Below are 19274 nucleotides of genomic sequence, written 5' to 3'. Positions count from 1 at the left end.
GATCCTTTAGAGACATGGCCACTCTATCAGGAAAGTCAGGAAACGCCAAATGTCATAGTTGCAAAGGGATGGGCAGCCCGAGTTTTACCCAAGCCTAGGCCTCACATAGGCTGTTTCCTCTCTGACATATTTTTTCTACGAACAGCATTATTTTTATAATCTGTCATTTTATTACATCAGTGTATTTCCTGGCCCTTACATTTAGATGTTCTTAGCATTGTGCCAATAAACCCTTTTTATTGAAAATTTCTTACAGGAGTTAATATCTACATTGTGATAGTAATCAATGTATGGGCATTTTATAGTGCTTTGTTCCACTTTTAGAGAAAACCTTGTAGGTTTTTACATGACAGATTCTCACATGAAAGGTTTTAACTGTGTAAACACAGGAGAACAATTGGATGTCTTTTGCTTTCTTTCTTCTGACATATAAGGCCCAACTTAGAAATGTTTAAACTCTGTTGGCTACTTAACATTTACAATGGTCATAATATCACCCAGGACATACATTTCATTTCAAACACAGATATGCATATAAAACAATGAAGTGTTTTTCAAGTCATTTTATTAAATAATGAGTTTTTTTGTTTTCTGTTTTTTTTTAATGAAGTTAGAGGGAACCCAAGAGACTTAAGAGTTTCTGACCCTACAACATCAACTATGAAATTATCTTGGAGTGCAGCACCAGGAAAAGTGAAACAGTATCTCATCACATATACCCCAGTGGCAGGAGGTGAAACTCAAGAGGTCACTGTCAGAGGAGATACAACCAATACCATGCTGAGAGGATTAAATGAAGGGACACAATATGCCTTATCTGTGACGGCCTTGTATGCGTCTGGGGCTGGAGACGCCCTTTTTGGAGAAGGAACAACACTTGAAGGTAATTACTGTCATATTTTATAGAAATCTCTGAACCTGTTGGTGATTGCATTTAGGGAGCTTAAAATGTTTTCAGAGAATGAAATCTAGAAATGTGCAATACTTTCTCTTATAAGAAATTTGTATTGAAAAATAAGTAACTATAAAACTGCCTCTTATTATGAGATGTAGAATGTGAGCAACTGAAACATTTAACTTGACTAGGGAGAAGTGTATTGGGGAGCTCAGTGCATAATAAGGCCCTAGAAATATGTCTATAATGTCATGAGTCGGTTAAGCTGAGAATAGGTGTGTGACACTCCGAGTGGGAAGGGACGTTGGGAAACACCTGTGGATGAAAAGGGTTTGAATTGCCCAAGGTAACAACAGCTGCTTCCATCACCCAGGAGGGCATAGGAACCCTATTTTGACTCTGTGTCTCTTCACTCACCATGCATAAAAACATTCATAACAGCTTGAGAAATATGAGAATCCAAGTTTCCATTTGTTTGTTTTCCAAATAACCGCCAAAATTCAGTTCCGTATTAAAAGTTCAAAGTTAATGCAGTACTTAGTAAGAACCACCAACAAGACTGGAGCCTTTCCTTGGTTCTCTAGAGTTCATTATCAGAAGACTTCACATCTTTTTGGATCTTTTGAAACATAATGGCAGCTTAGAGTTACCTCACCACAACTATAAAGTAAGTCATGTAAGAGAGAGAAAATACAAATTTAACTTAACCACAATGAGAATGGAATATAATATGAAAAAGAAATACTGGTGGATGGTTACAGTGATGAGTTAGTACCATAGTTGGGGGCCTAAATGGAAAATCAGGCATAGCTGTCCTCTTATTATCACCATCTTTCATATGACTTATTTTAAATGACCATAGGAAGAAAATGAATCTGAAATATCTTTTGTGATGTGAAGTCACAGTGATATTAGAAAAAATATCCATCAAATTAGGTGGATCCAGGAGTTTGGAAGATTACAGATGATTTAATTAGCAGGGACAAGGCCTACAGCAGGCAGTTTTGGATAAAACTTCAAAACGTAGTCAAGAATTAACAACAAATAAATAAAATCATTCTAATTAAAATTCTATCTCTAATAGTGATCTAGGAGTTTAATTCCAATAGTCCATGAAATTTATTTTTAGAAGAGGATTTAAATGAAAGATTAAGCACCTGTATGTAAAATACTGATTACCAGAAGGGTCCTGGTTTGGCTACTTAGCCATGTGACCTTGAAATAAATAATTCCTTAACCTCTCTGAACCTCAGTTTACCCATCTATAAAGAGGGGATGACTATTGTTACTCCTTCCCCCCAGACCTACTGTGGAGATCAAATGGGAGAATGCAATTAACACTTGTACTATATGTCTATAAAATTTATCAAAAGGAAATAACATTAACTTTAGAACTGATATCAAAACATAAAGCTTTTGTAAGTATTTCAGAGATATTGATTGGCTACACTAAAGTTGTGAAAATAATTAGAGGTAGAAATGGAAATTGCCTTAATCACAGAGATATAATCCAAACAATAAAAGCATGTGATCTTTACATCTGGAGCAAAATCTAAAATTTCTGAGAAGTTTGTACTTTTCTTTTGACATTTTGAAGTTTTCTTTCTCATGTGATTTCCTCAATCTTTCAACATAGATTGTTCATAGGATTATTTTGAGAATAAACTTTTGAGCTTTTATTTTTTTATAGAATAGTTGTATATTATTTATACTTGTAAAAATTTCTACCTTATAAGGAATATCTTGGAAATTGTTTAACTCCTACTTGTATCTTTCAACCCTCTGTTTTTTCTTACTTTCAAAAATATATTAATACACAATCAAAATCTTCTTGATTCTAAAACTTATGGAATTTTTGCTAAGAATGATGTATAAATAATCTTTAGAAAACAAAATACACATTTTAAATGAACAGGAAACACATTCTCTTGGGCTGTGAATTTTTTTCTATGCTAGCTGTACAGTTAAATTGTTTATAATTTTGTAGCTTCGCACAAGTGGTATAGAACATCTATCAACTTGTGTGCTTGTGTGAGTGTGTGCTCTCACATGTATTTGATCAGAAGTTACCTCTAAGAGAGATACATGGGTAGTAAAATAAATTTTGAAAATAACTTCTCATTTCCTGAGAAGGAGAGCTAGATGATTTACAAGTTTACTTTAAAAATAGAGTTAATTCATAACTACATTGTAATTATAATTTTATTTTTCTGTTTACACCAAGCTCTTTACTATGGTGAAGGGTTACATGAAATGCTGCCAGCCTGATTTTATTAACATATTTATCCCATTGCATCATGTGTGGTAAACTTGACAAATATGTGAAAGCATAGTTGTGACTAAATTAAAATAAGAGAAGATTTTTGCCCCTGGTTATTCCATTTCATTTTATTGTATTAACTCAGCCAAACCCACATACCATATACAGGAATAGGATATGATGGTAAATGCAGGGAATGGAAAGCCCAGAAACAGAGCCAGGCAACTGCTTTTGAGGGCTGCTGTTTTTCTAATCTGTTTTTCTCTTGGGAGTGGAGGTGGTAAGAGCCTACCTTAAAGGAATGTTTCTTCGATCCAGAGGCATGGCTTAGTGGGCAAAAGCATTCTGTAAGTTGAACATTTTATAGATTGCCTGAAGTGCATTCGATTCAATTCAAAAAGAATTGAAAAAATATTTAGTGTGGTCTACAACCATCCCTAACTTGAATCTGTTTTCTAGTGCCTTGTTGAAGTGCAGCCAATGATCAGAAAATTCCCCTGTCCCTGGAAGAGAGATTTATTAGCATTGGCATTGGGGAAGTTCATGGTTGGCTCTCGTACTTAATGAAATAGAATCACAAAGGCAGAGTTTATTACTATTTCAGATCCAAACTTCAGAGGAATCTGAGCACAAACCATTAGGGTTGATTTACATTGTTTTTTTTTTTTTCTCCTGTTGTTGTTGTTAAAGTAAATTTAATGTGATTACTAAAACACTGTTGTACATGGAAATGCACTTTACGTTTTTGTAGAACTTGTCACTGTTAGTGTTTAGAGAAAGGAAAACTGTTCTTATAAACCTTGAGATGAATAATGCCCATTTTAATTCAGAGTTTTACCACAAATGAATTAAAATTTCAGTTTGGGAATAATATGGTTCTTTTTATTTTTAATTAAAAATTTTTAAATTAAATTTACTGGAGTGACATTGGGTAATAAAATTATATAAGTTTCAAATGTACAATTCTGTAACACATCATCTATGTATTGCATTGTGTGTTCACCATCCAAAGTCAAATCTCCTTCCATCACCATATATGGGATGCTCTTTACCCTCTTCGGACTCTCTCCCTCCGTGCTTATCCTCTGGTAACCACTGAACTATTGTACGTGTCTATGAGTTTTTGCTTGTTTGTTTGTCTTGTACTTGTTTATTCTTTCAGTTTTATATCCTATATATGAGTGAAATCATATGGTTCTTGACTCTTTCTGACTTATTTTGATGCTTTTTAATTTTGAGTGTTGTTTTTGGCTATAGAAAAGATGACTTCAGAATTTCCTTTGTTTCAGTTGCTATAGCAACCTGCCAATGTCCTAGACATGAATGGCTTCCTGTACATCAAACCAAGCTAACTCAGCTGACATTTTGTTACAATGAGGTTTTTAGCACATCAAGGAATTCTTCTGCATGCTGTTGAGTAACATGGGGCCTCTCCAAGATGGACTAAACAAGGCTTCTATGTTTTCCTAGATTTATTGCTGTCATATAATTTGAAAAATCATGCATTCTGGGTATAACAACTCTGATGTTTCCAGGGAACTTTAGCACAATCACCAAACAGTAATTAATATTTCCTTTTCTGTGAATTAATGACTCATCATAAAAAAATCTAAATCAAATTGAACAGGTAATAATTATGAAATAAACCTCACACAGGCCTTGAGGTCGAAGGCTGATTTAGTTGTTAAGAGGTTTTTAAGAAATACGTATTGCCTAAGGTGATTAACTTATCAGTAGTGAACTTTGTCCTTTTGAATGGTGGCTCTAATTCATTGGTAGTAAATCAAGTGTGTTTCCATATGAACATTATCCAGAAGCAGGTCTTCTGTATTCTGCTATGGAAAGTTGGATGACTTTTTAGCTGAGCTCTAACGGAAAAGACAAATTGATTTAGAAGAGGGTTTACATTACATTTTCAATTTAACTTCTATTTTTGAAAGTGGTATGTGAAACTCAATGAAAACTGGCTGGAACAATCTATAAGATGAAACACAGTTTCATTTCATTATGATTAATTTTTCAGTTATCATCATTGGCTAATTTCTATTATAATTATATTTGAATTGGACGATGATTTGCTTTTCAGAAAGCAAATGGAAAAGGGCTAAGGAGACGTAGGAAAGTTACTTAAATGAGGCATTAATTCTTTGGCCTCATATGTGGAAAAAAGTAGAAATCAACCCCTTGTGGATGTTCAGCTCATGAGAAATGCACCTGTCTGAGTCACATCCCGCAGCAGCAGCACAAAGATGCATGCCAGCAGGCACGAGAAAAATGCCTTTTGAACATATGTGAATACGTTTTATAATCGGAGTGGAAATGTATAAACATTAAAAAAAACTGGTGAATTTTGCATGTTTAAATTTATGACAGAAAAGCATTATTATTCCTTATATCTGTACTGGTACTATACCGAGGAGAATAGGGTAGAAGGGAAAACTTTTGAGAAGAAGTCAAAGGAATAAAGATGAAGGCATACCATCACTAAAGAAGAGGACTTATTTGAAATGATTGCCAGAAATTCTGTTATCAGAGATAAAAGTAATATACAAAGCACAGACATATAGTCCAGAACCATGAGATTAAATATTATTGAAAACAATGTCACTTCGGTAAAAAAACTGAACAAGCCAAAACATCATAAAACATACATTTGTATCTTGTGGCAGAGGGAAAGGAGGACCTCAAGGAGGGAGGGAGCCTTTGCTAGAGCAGAAGTGGATCCAGGTTCAGGGAAATGTAATGACAAAATTGCAAAAAATCTACTGGAGCTGATTTTTGTTCACTGCCGCCATTGCTTTGCCTTTCCTGGAGAGAGGCTACAGGCTGGTCTTCTGACATCTTTCCTTTCTTATTCCTCTCTTTCCTCTTCCCTCTCAGGTATGCTAACAAGAGACTTTCCCAAACCCCATCTAACCAAACCAAGCCATATAATCTCTTCCTGCAGTTACTGATGTCTGAAGTTTCTTAGATTGAGAACAAAGCCTACAATTCAATATATTAAACCAAACCAAATGCTTGGCTGGGTAACACTTGGATTGAACCTCAGTCACAGGAAAATGTGATCAACTCTTGAATAAGAAGCATGTGTAGAGAACCATTTCTTTTTTAGACAGGCTGCAGGGGAGTCGAGAGCACTGAACATCCCACATGTGTTTAGGATGGAAAGGATGTGATGAGAAGCTTCAAACAACTTCTTACTTCTCTGAGGGTCAGCCTTTCGCCTAGTCTAAAGGGTGATTTGTCGTGCACGGCCACAGACCCAAACAATATATAAACCATCCAGCAGTCCTACATAGCATCACTGTGTTCAACAGTTTTGAAGGGTTTTGCTTTCACCACACCTGTCTTTAGTTTGAAGGAGCCCCATTTCAGAGAAAAAGCAAGTATGAGGATTCCTTCAGACATTAAGCAAGCACACCTTCAAAATAAATGCCTCTCGAGGCCTCAGAGAGAAGCAGCAGGAAGAAGGGAAAAGAAATGAGAAGAAAATAAAGAATTGTAGAGCCTTTAGAATCACAGAAGAGATTTAAACAATTTAGAAAGCATCAGTGCTGAGGCATATCTCCAGATATTCCAGTTGAATTGATCTGGGCATGGTCTAGTCTTTGTCTCTGCAGGTGATTCTATATATCCGACTAGGTCCAGTCCAGTTATTTTGCTGCTGAGGGCCCCAGGGCCCCAGGAGGTGATATAGATTGCTGGTGACCTGCTCAGCTTGTTGCACATCTAATTCCAAGACCAGCTGGGCCACTTGGCAGCCTGCCAATTATATCATAGGGTACAATCCACTAGCTTCATCTTTTGATTTAATACTTGGCCAAGCCAAGATTCCATTTAAGAAAAAACACAAAACTTCAAGGGTTATAGGATCTATTAAAATTTACTTGTCATGATTATATCATATTTTCAAAATCCCTGGGACTCATGCAACAGCTAGAATACCCAACCCTCCTCCTTTTTTCAGAAAAAAAGTTTCTCAATTGTTTGACAATAGTATAAACTTAATATTTAGGCATAATTTTATCAAACTGGATGATTGACATAGAAGCCCATTAGAGTGGTTTATCTTTTCAATTTTGGCTACTGGATTGAGGTGTCTTTCTTCTGTTTTGGATTCCTTATTTCTTTGTCATTATCATGGAATGTTGCAATGCCAGTGTCTGCAAGTCATGCCTTTATGTGACACAGGCAGAAACTACAGTTCTTTGAGCCTTTTTTTTTTGAGTAGTAGGGAACTTAGCGTTCACTCAACTTAGTGTTGTTATGCCATTAATTAGAACTCAGGAATATCTTTCAGTTGATATTTTATTTGTATCTTTACAGATTCTTTTCAGGACATTGATAAACATTACAAAGATCTTTATTGCAATTTTACTAGTATTTTGTTCTTACTTCATAAGTCTTGAGAGTGTTAAAATAATTGATTGAAATTCATGGGAAATTCATGTCTAGTGATCTGGGCTCCTTTTGTTTGGAGCCCAGAAATGTTTTTGTGGATGTATTTTTGCTTCAAACACAGTTCTCTTCCTATTATTTTTCTCACAGCAAAATCACTAGCCTGTGTTTGTGACATTGATAGCTGTTGTCATGGAAATAAACAATGTCACAAATGCAGTGCTGTAGAAAGTAGAAAGGAAAACAGGCTGAGAAGCACAACCTTTGAGGAGACTAGAAGTTAAAATATTGTTTGTACATTACTCCAGTGTTAATTTGGAAGATAATGCCCACATTCTCCTAACTTTATTTTTGTCTTATATATTTTTTGGAATGTCATTAATGCAGTTGTTTTTTTAGCTCATTTAAATACAAAGTCAGTTTTAAGTACAATTATTTCACACCAGCTGTTTCTAACTGCAATTTAGGTAATTTAGGAGAAAAGAAGCCTAGGAAAAAAGGCTGCATTTCAAGCAATAGAAATATGTGTGCACATGTAAAACTTAGAGACCATTTGTGGGGGTATCAATGATCAATCAATCAATCGATCAATCAATAAAAAAGCAACGAAATCAAACCAAACCATAGAAACAATTTGTTTGTATTCCAGCAAGTAGAGAAAATATAAAGATGTGTGGCCATTTAAGTAGCAAATACAGGTAAAGAAGAGCTTTAGTTGAGAATTAGTCTCAAGCACTTAGGGAAAAAAAGTCAACATGTTCTTGAAAATAAGTATTCTTGGTTACAGTGAAATATGTAACTAATTTCCCTCTAGAGATGAAATGTCTTGTCAGCAGTTAGAGTTATTTATAATGGATTAGAATTTTCCATTTGGGCTTGGGGTCTGGTAGGATGCCCAGCTCCTGTTTTGTTTATTTTTCCCCTCTAAATTCTAGCATGTATGATAGGTTTTTGTTCACCCAGATATCTTTTTCATTTGTTGTTATCTTTACTTTTTGTACTGAAATTTAATTGTTTAATTATGAGTATCTTTAAGGTATTCATTTTTTTCTTTGATTCAAGTAAAATAATAGCCTTCAAAATTCTTGTAACAGCATTGTATATCATTCGCTTGAATATATAATTACTGGTAAAATGTATGCTGTAGAAGCAGATAGTTTTATATTTATGTCACACTGTGGCATAAACCCTAGTAAAGGTGGCCAATATAAAGTGACCTGTATATTTAACTTACATTTAAATTATGGAAAGTGAGGGTTTTATTGGAAGGCATCTGTGCCTCCTATTAAGTTGAGGTTTCTATATTTTTCCACTTGGGTTGTATTTTTTTTTTGTATGAAAGAGCCAAAATTTAGTAGCAGACATTTTCAATCAGCTAAAACAAGTAGTGTTTTATTTTGATGACTAATCGCTTTTAAGCTTTCCAGAAGAATTGGTGGTTTTTGGTTTCATTAGGGGTAAGCTGTATTGAAAGTTTGCACTTCTACTTTTTTAACTGATTGAACAAATAAAGTTTCCACCAAAAAATGATTGTTGGAATTGAGATTTGTAAGTGATAGGAAATTGTTGAAGTTATTGTAAATCATACATTAAAATTGAGCTTATTTAAATTAGATCAGAGAGGAAAATATGACGGTAAAGAAATAAAGATCTTTGTGAACAATGGGCTATGTCATAAGGTGGACTGAAATGTCGTAACATTTTTGGATTTAGATGCATTTTTTTCTTTGGAAATTTTCTGTTAGGTGTATAATCCTTCATTCTTGGATGTTGTGCTTGCGCGGAAGTACCTTACAATCTGACTGGATATATAGGGGGCAGGGTGATAGACTGGAAGCAGATATAACTCTAAAGTTTTATTCCATCAATCTGTTCCACTGACAGAACAGGACAGAGAACTCAGAAAGAAGAAATGAGCAACTTTAGACAAGCTGAATTTGAGTCCAGCAAGTTAGGATGTCTCCCAGGAAGTAGGGATATTTACATATCTAGTAGACATTAGACAATGATTCTCCTTTAATTTCTATTCTAGAACGTGGTTCACCTCGGGATTTAATTACTAAAGATATCACTGACACATCAGTTGGGGCTTATTGGACGTCTGCTCCAGGAATGGTTCGTGGTTACAGGGTCTCGTGGAAATCGCTTTATGATGACGTTGAGGCTGGAGAGAAAAGTCTTCCTGGAGATGCAATTCATACTGTGATAGAAAATCTGCAGCCGGAGACCAAATACAAACTTTCAGTATTTGCAGTTTACAGCAGTGGAGAAGGAGAACCTTTGAATGGAGAAGCCACAACTGAATGTAGGTAACATTACAAGTGTGTTTGGGTGTGTATTGGTGCTACGTAACTCAAGTGACATGAAGCTGAACCACTTGCAGTTTTTTTGATATGATCATCGAGTACTAAAACATTAGGACCTATAAAAAATGTGGTTTAAATTCAGGTTTGTTTAGTATCTAAAGTTTTTAACAAATTGTGAAATATTGAATTCCTTCCCACTATCTATTTCCCTCTCTCTCTCTCACTCTCAGAATGATCAACTAGATAAGAAACTGAACTAATAAATAGATCAGGAGCCATGAAGACAAAGAGAATTTGGCACATTTATAGCTGTGTGACCTTCAGCAAATTACTTAATGTTTGAGCCTCAGTGTCCTAATTTGTAGAATGCAGTCTCTTACAGTTCTGAGGATTGAAATAACAATGTGCAAAGTACCAAGCATAGTGCCTCGCCACTGACAGATAACTGATAAGTGATAGTGGCTATTGAGACTATGATTTTTATACACTAATTCTAGATTCTTTACTTTATTCCGACTGTAGTTGGTAAGGTTAAATCAAAAGTCTCAATTTTCTGGTGGCAATGATTTACCTTAATCTTATTAATATTCTTCTTTGTAAATGATTTTGAATGATGTATCATCATTCATTATTAGCTGTCTGGTGAAATATATGTCAACATTTCTTAATTATCTTTCCTAAAAAGTCATTTGTTAATCATGGGCATTTCTCAAAATTTATAAGAGAAAAATGTATTCCTTCTGTTTTGGGAAAAATTTTAGGAAAAGAAGACAGAATAGGGAATCCTTGCATTTTCTTTTATTAGAAAGAAGTGGAGGAATTGGGTGATTTTTCTGGCAATGAACAATTTCAATTAAGTCCTATGTCTTGATTTTAAGTTATCCTTAAAATCTTTTCATCTGAGTTGTCTGAAGAAGTCATCTTTTCTTTTTAATCACTGGAAAACTCAGTTGGCTATGACTAAGCTTAAATTTGTGTCAAAATCAATGATATTGAAAAAAAAATCAAAATCCTTATAGGAAATTTAAATACATGAAAAGACATATTTCTCAAATATGCATATGATTGGTTTACATAGTATTAATAGTAAATGAAATCTTCTGTCTGAATAATATATTCAGATGTTTAAGAAGTTGGCAGAAATTCATCTCTATTTCTGGCAGAAGTTCATTTGCTATAGAGAGAAGTAATGTTGTAAACTTAGGCCAGATATGACACATATAACTAAATTTATTTGTAGGAGTAAAGATACAATTTATGTGGCTGAGAAATTATAAAAGTATATGTATTTAGAGTAAAGGGACGCTTGTTCAAAAACTCTCCTCCACTGAGTCTTCTTCTAAATAGACTGAGTCTTCTGATATTTATTTAGAATTGTAAATTTCTACAAAGGATGTTTTAGCCAAAAGCAAGTATGTAAGCAGAAATCCTAAATAATCTTTCAGTTCTAAGTAGCTGGGCTTCTAACAAATTTTCAGTGGCTAATTGATTCATTTAAAGGTGTGTGAACAGAAAGGCCTCTTTTGAACTAGGAGCAGATTAGGCAGGAATGAAACATACATTTTTTAGAGTATAGGCAAACTGCTCAAACATCTAAGCAAATGTGAGAGAAGCCAGGAACTTTTCTTTGTTCTAGTACCATTTTGTTGTTGTGTTTTACTTTGCTTTCTCTGTGGAAAGTAAAGCAGTTTAGAAAGTACTTTGAGCAAGCTGAGTCAGATGTGGTATTTAGGTGGTGGATGAATACTAAAGTGTGGATAACTGGGCAGAGTCACTAGGTCAGGCTGTTAGAGTTTCTGATAAACGTCCAAGGGGACATTTTGTAAATATTTTCAGGATCGCTTTCAACTCAGAGACATGGTATGCAGACTGCTGATAGTATGAAAACCGTGAACTGTGGCTACAAAGCCAGCAGATGAGAAACTTTCTATTGGCCCTCCAATTTATGGCAGCTGGTTTAGCAGAGGTACAGTGGGTGTTGGAAAGCATTTTGTGAGAGTTCCTAAAACATGGAAAGAACTTACAATGTGAGTGTTACAGCATTTTATATCATGTGGCATGCTTATCAATGAAGTTAAAAAGCTTGCTTTCTACTTGTGGGAAGCCAACAAGGCTTTTAAAAATTTCGCCCTAAAATCCAGAGTTTTTCTTTAAGACTAGGATAAGGTATATTGTACCTTATTTAACTTCAATTCCTTTATCTAAAGAATCAAAGGCAGGAATATAATTGAAATCTTTGAAGCACTTCAAGGTATGAAGTACAACATTTGACTGTTTATTAACATATTTAGTTTGGGAATATTTTAAAGTTTGGGATGCCATTCTTTTGGGAACATAGGTTTCTTTTCAGACCAACACTTATAAGATTTAAATGGTAATTTTCCTCAATTCTGAATTGTGTGAAATTCGGAATTTTGTGTAAGAAGTGTCTTCTTCCACTGAATAAAAATTTAAGATAGAAACAAGAGATCAGAAATCATTTAGCACAATATTTTTTAGAAACGTATTAGATACACATCAAATTATTCGATATTTGTGAACATTTGTAATAATACAAATAAATTGTTCTGTATACCATTCTTTTCCATACTATCTTCAAAACCCTACATAAAGTCTTTACATCTTTTGTTTGAAAATATACATATATTTGTTTTCTTTTAATAGTTCACTCACCTGGAGAATAGTAATAGATAATTGAAGATTAATCTGAATAAATTTTAATATTTCCAGAAAGTAAGAGACTTGGCTGAGAATTCTTTTAGCTTTTTTAAACCCTAAAATAAAAAAAACCGAACCAATTTATTCTTAGTTGAAATTATACTTTTACATTTCTCAGAAACATAACTCATAATCATACATTGAATTTCTTTACCTATTTTATTATTCTCATTTTTGTCCTCTATACATAATGTATCTTTTGTTTATATGGCTACTTTCAAGAGTTTCTTTTTAACAATGATTTCAAAGCAATTTACTTAAGGTATGTTTTGGTGTAGTTTGCTTTGTTTCCTGTGCATACAGTTCATTGAGCTTCTTGGATCTGTGGGTTTATACTTTTGTAAAATTTAAAAATATTTAGGCCATTAGTTATTTAAATATTTTATTTATTACACACCCACTTTCTTCAGGTACTCCAATTATATGTACATTAGTCTTCTTGAGGTTATCACATTGCTCACTGTTGTACTGTTCTGTTTTTCAATCTTATTTTCTTGGGTTTCATTTTGGGTAGTTTCTACTATCATGTCATCAAGTTCACTAATCTCATTTCTACAATTTCTAATCTGCTGTTAATGCCACTCTGCATTTTTCAGCTACAGAAGTTTTGAGTCTTTTGTATGTTCTATGTCTTTACTTACCATGCTTAATATTTCTTCTATCATCATTAGCATATGAAATATAATTTTAATATCCATTTTGAGTAATTCAGTTATATATGTTATTTCTAATTCTGTTTTTATTTGTTGATTTTTGTTCTTATTATGGATTTTCTTAGTCAATTCCAACTACCATAACAAAATACCATTGACTGTAGGCTTAAAGAAGAGAAATTAATTTTCTCAAAGTTTTGGAGATTGGAAGTTCAAGATCAAAGTTCTGTCAGAATTTGGTTTCTGGTGAGACTCTCTTCCTGGCTTGCAGATGACAATCTTTTGCTATGTCCTTACATGGCCTTTTCTTGGTCTATGTTTGCAGGGAGGGAGATAGAGATAGAGAAAGAGATAGAGAGAGAGGGAGAGGGAGAGGGAGAGGGAGAGGGAGAGGGAGAGGGAGAGGGAGAGGGAGAGGGAGAGGGAGAGGGAGAGGGAGAGGGAGAGGGAGAGAGAGAATGAGAGGGAGAGGGAGAGGGAGAGGGAGAGGGAGAGAGAGAATGAGAGGGAGCACTCTGGCATCTTCTCTTTCTCTTACAAATCCTATCAGACTAGGGCCCTACCCTTATGACCTCATTTAATCTTAATTACCTCTCCAAAGGTTCTATTTCCAAATATCATCCCATTAAAGCTATAATATATGCATTTTGGGGAGACACAATCATTCAGTCTATAACATGGGTCATATTTTTTTCCTTCTTTGAATACCTGGTAATTTTTATTAGATGCCAGACATAGTGTATTTTACTTTTTTGGGTGCCAGATATTTTTATATTCTTATAAACATTCCTAAGCTTTGTTCTGGAAGCAGTTAAGTTACTTAAAAATAGTTTGATCTTTTTGAAGCTTTCTTTTGTGCTCTATTAAAGTCAGACTTGAGAAACTTTTAGTTTAGGCCTAATTTTGCCCTATTACTGAGACAATAACCTCCTGAGTACATCATGCTCTGAGAATTTTGAGGTTTTCTGCTTTGGTTAGGGGGAACATTTCTGGCCCTGCGGGAAGTCACAATTGCTCTCTCTCTTTCTTTTGGGTGGTTCTTTCCCTGGTTTCCAGTAGTTTTCTCATATGCGGTCAGACAAGTTCGCAAACTCATCCTAGGAAAAGTGCTACATATTTGTTGCTGAATATCATTATGATCACCTTCAAATTACTCCCCTTGGGAAGTTATGCACCAATGCCAGTGCCTAGTCTACCCTTCAAAGAAATTTTGGAACTCTTTCTGGAATGGCCATCAGAGCTGTCATCGTATTATCCTGGATGTCCTGAATGTCATCAAAATGTCTTCCTTTTAATATTTCCTTTATCTTTGGGTAAAGAAAGAAGTCATTGGGGGCCAGATCAGGTGAGTAGGGAGGGTGTTCCAATACAGTTATTTGTTTACTGGCTAAAAACTCCCTCACAAACAGTGCTGTGTGAGCTGGTGCATTTTTGTGATGCAAGAGCCATGAATTGTTGGTGAAAAGTTTAGGTCATTTTCATCTAACTTTTTCACGCAGCCTTTTCAGCACTTCCAAATAGTAAACTTGGTTAACTGTCTGTCCAGTTGGTACAAACTCATAATGAATAATCCCTCTGATATCAAAAAAGGTTAGCAACATTGTTACAACAAGTTTGCGAACTTAATTGTCAGACCCCATATCTATGTACTGATTAGTACTGGGTTGAAGGCTCAAGGAGGACTTTTTGGAGCTTCTTCTCTGCACCCGTATAACACCATCTCCTCTACAGTTCTCCGCTTTGCAAGTTCTAGGTGCCTTGGGCTCTCCAGACTTACAAAACTACCTCCTCAAATAAGGAAGACTACCAGGCTCCATAGGGGTCCCTCCTTGCTGTACTGAGGTTGGAAACCCTCTCCAGCAATAAGCTAGGGCAATCATAACGCGCACGTTCATTTGCTTCCCATCTCTCAGGGATCACTGTTCTGTGTTGCTTGATGTCTAATGTCTGAAAAATGTTTATCTGTATATGTACATTTTAGTTTTCTCAGATTTTTGGTTGCTTCAAGTGGTCCCTGCCCATTTGAACACGAACATTTCTCTTAGAATCAAGAAAGATTCTTTGCAGTGTTTCTTTCAGCTTAGTTTCTTCCTATAGAAAATGCTTATGGATTTTGAAGGCTAAGATTATTGAACTGAACGAAATGATCCTGCTTATAAATCCTAATTATGTATAAGAAAAGGGATATGTTGGCTATTTGTGGATATTTGATGACCTGTTTCTGATATAATTATTAATAATTGTGAAATATTAGTAAAAGATAATTTAATAAATAATATTGATTATATATTATTAAACACTTTTTACATATAGTGCTTCCTAAAACACTCAGTGTTTACCAATTTATGTTTAGAGCCCTTGAGATATTTTTATGTGTTAAAGTTCCCTACTCCTTTGTTTTCATAGTCTCACATGTTCGTGGCAATCACAAAAAATAGTGTGAACTATAGTCATTCTGGCTAGTCCTTTGTACCTTTTTGTGAAAAGATCCAAGTGATACTTCTGATCTCACATTCATGACTTTTAGTATTCCCCACAGCATGATTGCTGCAGGAATTCTTTACAGATGGTAACATAATAAAAATTCTAAAAGTTTATCTCCAGAAATGGATATTTTCTTTACTAAGGTCTCTAGAATGCAAATAGGAAATCTGCAATATGAACTTCCATTTTTTATTTACTAGCCAGTTAAAGAAAAACATCTTACTGTGATCTCCCTGAGATTAAGCTCACACGCCATCATGAATTTATGGGCGATCATGATGCTATGCAAGAGAATAGTGTACATATTTAAGAAACCACAGATAGTTTCTTTTCACATGAGTGGGGATATGTATATTTTCTTTCAACATGGTAAACCATCCTTTTATCTCACAGTATCACAAGATTCAAAAACCTTGAAAGTGGATGAAGAAACAGAAAACACAATGAGAGTTACCTGGAAACCAGCACCGGGGAAAGTCATCAACTATCGTGTTGTATATCGGCCCCGTGGGGGAGGAAGACAAATGGTTGCTAAAGTGCCACCCACAGTTACCTCAACAGTGTTAAAGCGACTTAAACCCCAGACCACATATGACATCACAGTTCTTCCAATTTACAAGACAGGAGAAGGAAAGCTTAGGCAAGGATCAGGAGCAACAGGTACAAAATAATTTTTTTTGGGGAAAGTATGTCATATTTTAAAGGGAGACTTTAATACATCTACTTTATTTGTAAATGTCTAAAATTAATTCTGCAGTAAATTAAATTAGAATAATTAAATAGGATGCCTAATTAGCATATTATTTTTGCCAGTCTAGTTCCTGGTAAAATGATTGTACATATTAATATTCTAATGCTAATCTAATCTTCTGAACTGTGAGAATTATTTACACCTCCACTTGGGTAGCATTCTACTAATCAGGATTTTTATTGGGTAATATATGTCGTGCTACCAGACTTAATCTTTTTATAAATACACATTTTGAAGTGTTATGTTTGTGATGATTCTCATGTATGTGACTTAGATATTTCTAATTTATTATTGTAGGGGCTAATAAAAAACAAAACCCAAAGCGTAATCTTATGGATAATACTTTAACATCTTTTTATCTTACAGCTTCTCGATTTAAGTCACCCAGAAACCTCAAAACATCTGACCCAACCATGTCAAGCTTCCGAGTGACTTGGGAGCCTGCCCCTGGGGAAGTGAAGGGTTATAAAGTCACATTCCACCCTACAGGGGATGACAGAAGACTGGGGGAGTTAGTGGTTGGACCATATGACAATACAGTTGTTTTGGAGGAACTTAGGTAGGAACGAACTATATTTGGTTTGTGTTTAAAGATTGACTAACTTATGTGAATCAATAGGCCTTACACAAATAATCAGTTATGTGTCTGTTTGCCAGCAGAGTTTTTAAAATCAGTTGAAGTTGCCTTCTTATTCTTAATGCTGCTAAAGTTAAGGATTCAGAATCTAGCATCAGAATTTAGGCCTATGCAGATTTTTAAAAAATGTTTTAAAGATTTTTGTTATTAAGTGGTCAGGAATGTCATTTTTTTCAATAACACCCTGACTTAAAAAAATTAACATCCATATTACATGATTTTACCAAAAGCAGCTTGTTCCTAGCCAGCCCTGTGGAATTGTGGGGTATCCTATGCCTTCTGGAAAGGCCCAGGTGACTCACGCTAGGATTCCAAGTGTGAATCCTCTTCCAGGGTGGGCCATGGGAGAGAAAAGGCAGAACTTTGTGCTTGGTGCCAGCTGGCAGGATTGGGGAAGGGTGGGCTGATTAAAAGTCTTGCTTCAGGCTGTGCAGTGGAAAACAAGGAAATTTGAGTTTGAACAGCACCCTACATTCATTACAGTAAAAAGAATGGCTTACTGTGCAATGCCTTTTGGACAGTTCGTTTGTTTCAACCATTCATTTAATGATATTGAAATCTGTATAAATGCTTGCTATTTACTTTTATCAGAATAAGGAGGATGAAATTTATTGAACCTACCATGTGCCGAGCATTGTGCTCGAAGCTTTATGTTACCTTGCAAGGTACAACATTTACATTATTTTCTTATAGACCATTGCTTAGCAGCAGTAAGAATAAAGAGCCTGATCTTTCCCTGACATGCTCAGTGACATGGAGACGATTCTGCATCTGATGGAAAGTCAAGACAGAAACTGGCTCTGTGAAGCCCTAGTATTCTCTAGAATGCTTGCTGGCTAGTTTCCCTTAATGCCTCACTTGTAAGCTTAAACTACAATGAAACAGAACTTATTTTTCTTCTCTTGTAATGTTATACATTATAACTTCCTTTGTGTGAAAGTTTATAAATTAACAAAGCAAAAAACAAAGCAAAAAATGATACCATTTGAGCCAATTATACGTACAGACTATATATTTTAACATTTCAGGGCAGGTACCACGTATAAAGTGAATGTTTTTGGAATGTTTGATGGAGGAGAAAGTTCACCACTTGTTGGACAAGAAATGACAACCCTTTCTGACACAACTGTAATGCCAATTTTATCTTCTGGTAAGAAATTGAGTTACATTTACCTAGGAGACCTTAATATTATGAAACTACTTTAAATATGAGTTGTTAGGTTAATCATGCAGTGAAAAACGACTATAAAAACTTAATAAAATTTATTTAAATAATTTATATACTTAAATTTTTTTTAAAATATCCAGCTAAGCATACTTTTGACAATATATTTTTAAGGCTTTTCTTATCAGCATTGCATTGATTACACAGTACTGTATTATTTAAAGATGAATTTTTACAATAGGTAGATAATATGTATACATTTTCTCTCTTTTTTATGACTAAAATGAAGTTTTGTTTTGTTAAAGTAATGGCAGAAATAATTTACTTGGGCTGAGCAGCAGAGTTGCATTACATAAATAGGTGGGCAACCACAACTTGGGAAGCAAAATGGTGACATAAATCTTAAGTTCTTTTGCTCCTGCTATGATTACAACTTTGATGTACACGAAGCTAGTTTTGAACATTTTTACAAGTTTAAGTTGTGGATAGAATTTATTTCTAAATGTTTTCCATTACTAATTGCTAAAAAAGAGTAGGTGTAGGCAGAGCAAGAGCAGGCTTGCAAAGACTTAGGTGTTTGGAGCAGTATCTGGGAATCCTCAATCCTGATTTAATATGTAATACACGAATGATGCCTTTGTTGTGTGATGAGCATCACATAATTTTTCTCCATGAATTTCTTTTTTTTGTAACATAAAGATCAAATGCTAGCATGGCAACAGCTTGGAAAATTCATAACTGGTAACATACGCTTCTGGGAAATGCAGCATTTGAAAATATGGATGTAGATAAAATAAAGTGTCAAATCTTGCTGTTTTGCATTAATGTTTTATTGTTTCTCCTATGATGATATTAACTGACTTATATTTTTATTTTGTAGCCTGTGCACTGAGGATATTGGGATTGTTCTCTCTTTCCAAAGCACCCTAGCTTTGTGTCAATGTTTGTGCTTGTTGTCTCTATAGCTCTCAATTTGTATATTTGTTTGCATACTTTTTCCAAATTGT

The 19274-nt window shown here is 34.7% G+C and overlaps 1 protein-coding gene across 4 annotated transcripts in view; it reads left to right on the top strand.

The window, feature by feature from the left end:
* COL12A1 (collagen type XII alpha 1 chain) overlaps window positions 1-19274 on the top strand; it is a 113497-nt gene that overhangs the window by 27945 nt on the left and 66278 nt on the right. For 3 of the 4 annotated variants that reach the window (XM_074333209.1, XM_074333207.1, XM_074333208.1), the window contains 5 exons: window positions 611-883; window positions 9586-9858; window positions 16108-16374; window positions 16832-17024; window positions 18131-18252. The exons of the other annotated variant lie outside the window; for it this stretch is intronic. In XM_074333209.1, the coding sequence (XP_074189310.1) occupies window positions 611-883; window positions 9586-9858; window positions 16108-16374; window positions 16832-17024; window positions 18131-18252 (1128 nt within the window). The remainder of the gene's footprint in view (window positions 1-610; window positions 884-9585; window positions 9859-16107; window positions 16375-16831; window positions 17025-18130; window positions 18253-19274) is intronic. 4 annotated transcript variants of the gene reach the window in all.

This window comes from Rhinolophus sinicus, linkage group LG05, assembly GCF_036562045.2.
Source record: "Rhinolophus sinicus isolate RSC01 linkage group LG05, ASM3656204v1, whole genome shotgun sequence".
NCBI classification, from domain to species: domain Eukaryota; kingdom Metazoa; phylum Chordata; class Mammalia; order Chiroptera; family Rhinolophidae; genus Rhinolophus; species Rhinolophus sinicus.
The sequence above is the reverse complement of the archived record's forward strand: the minus strand, read 5'-3'. Positions and strand labels throughout refer to the sequence as shown.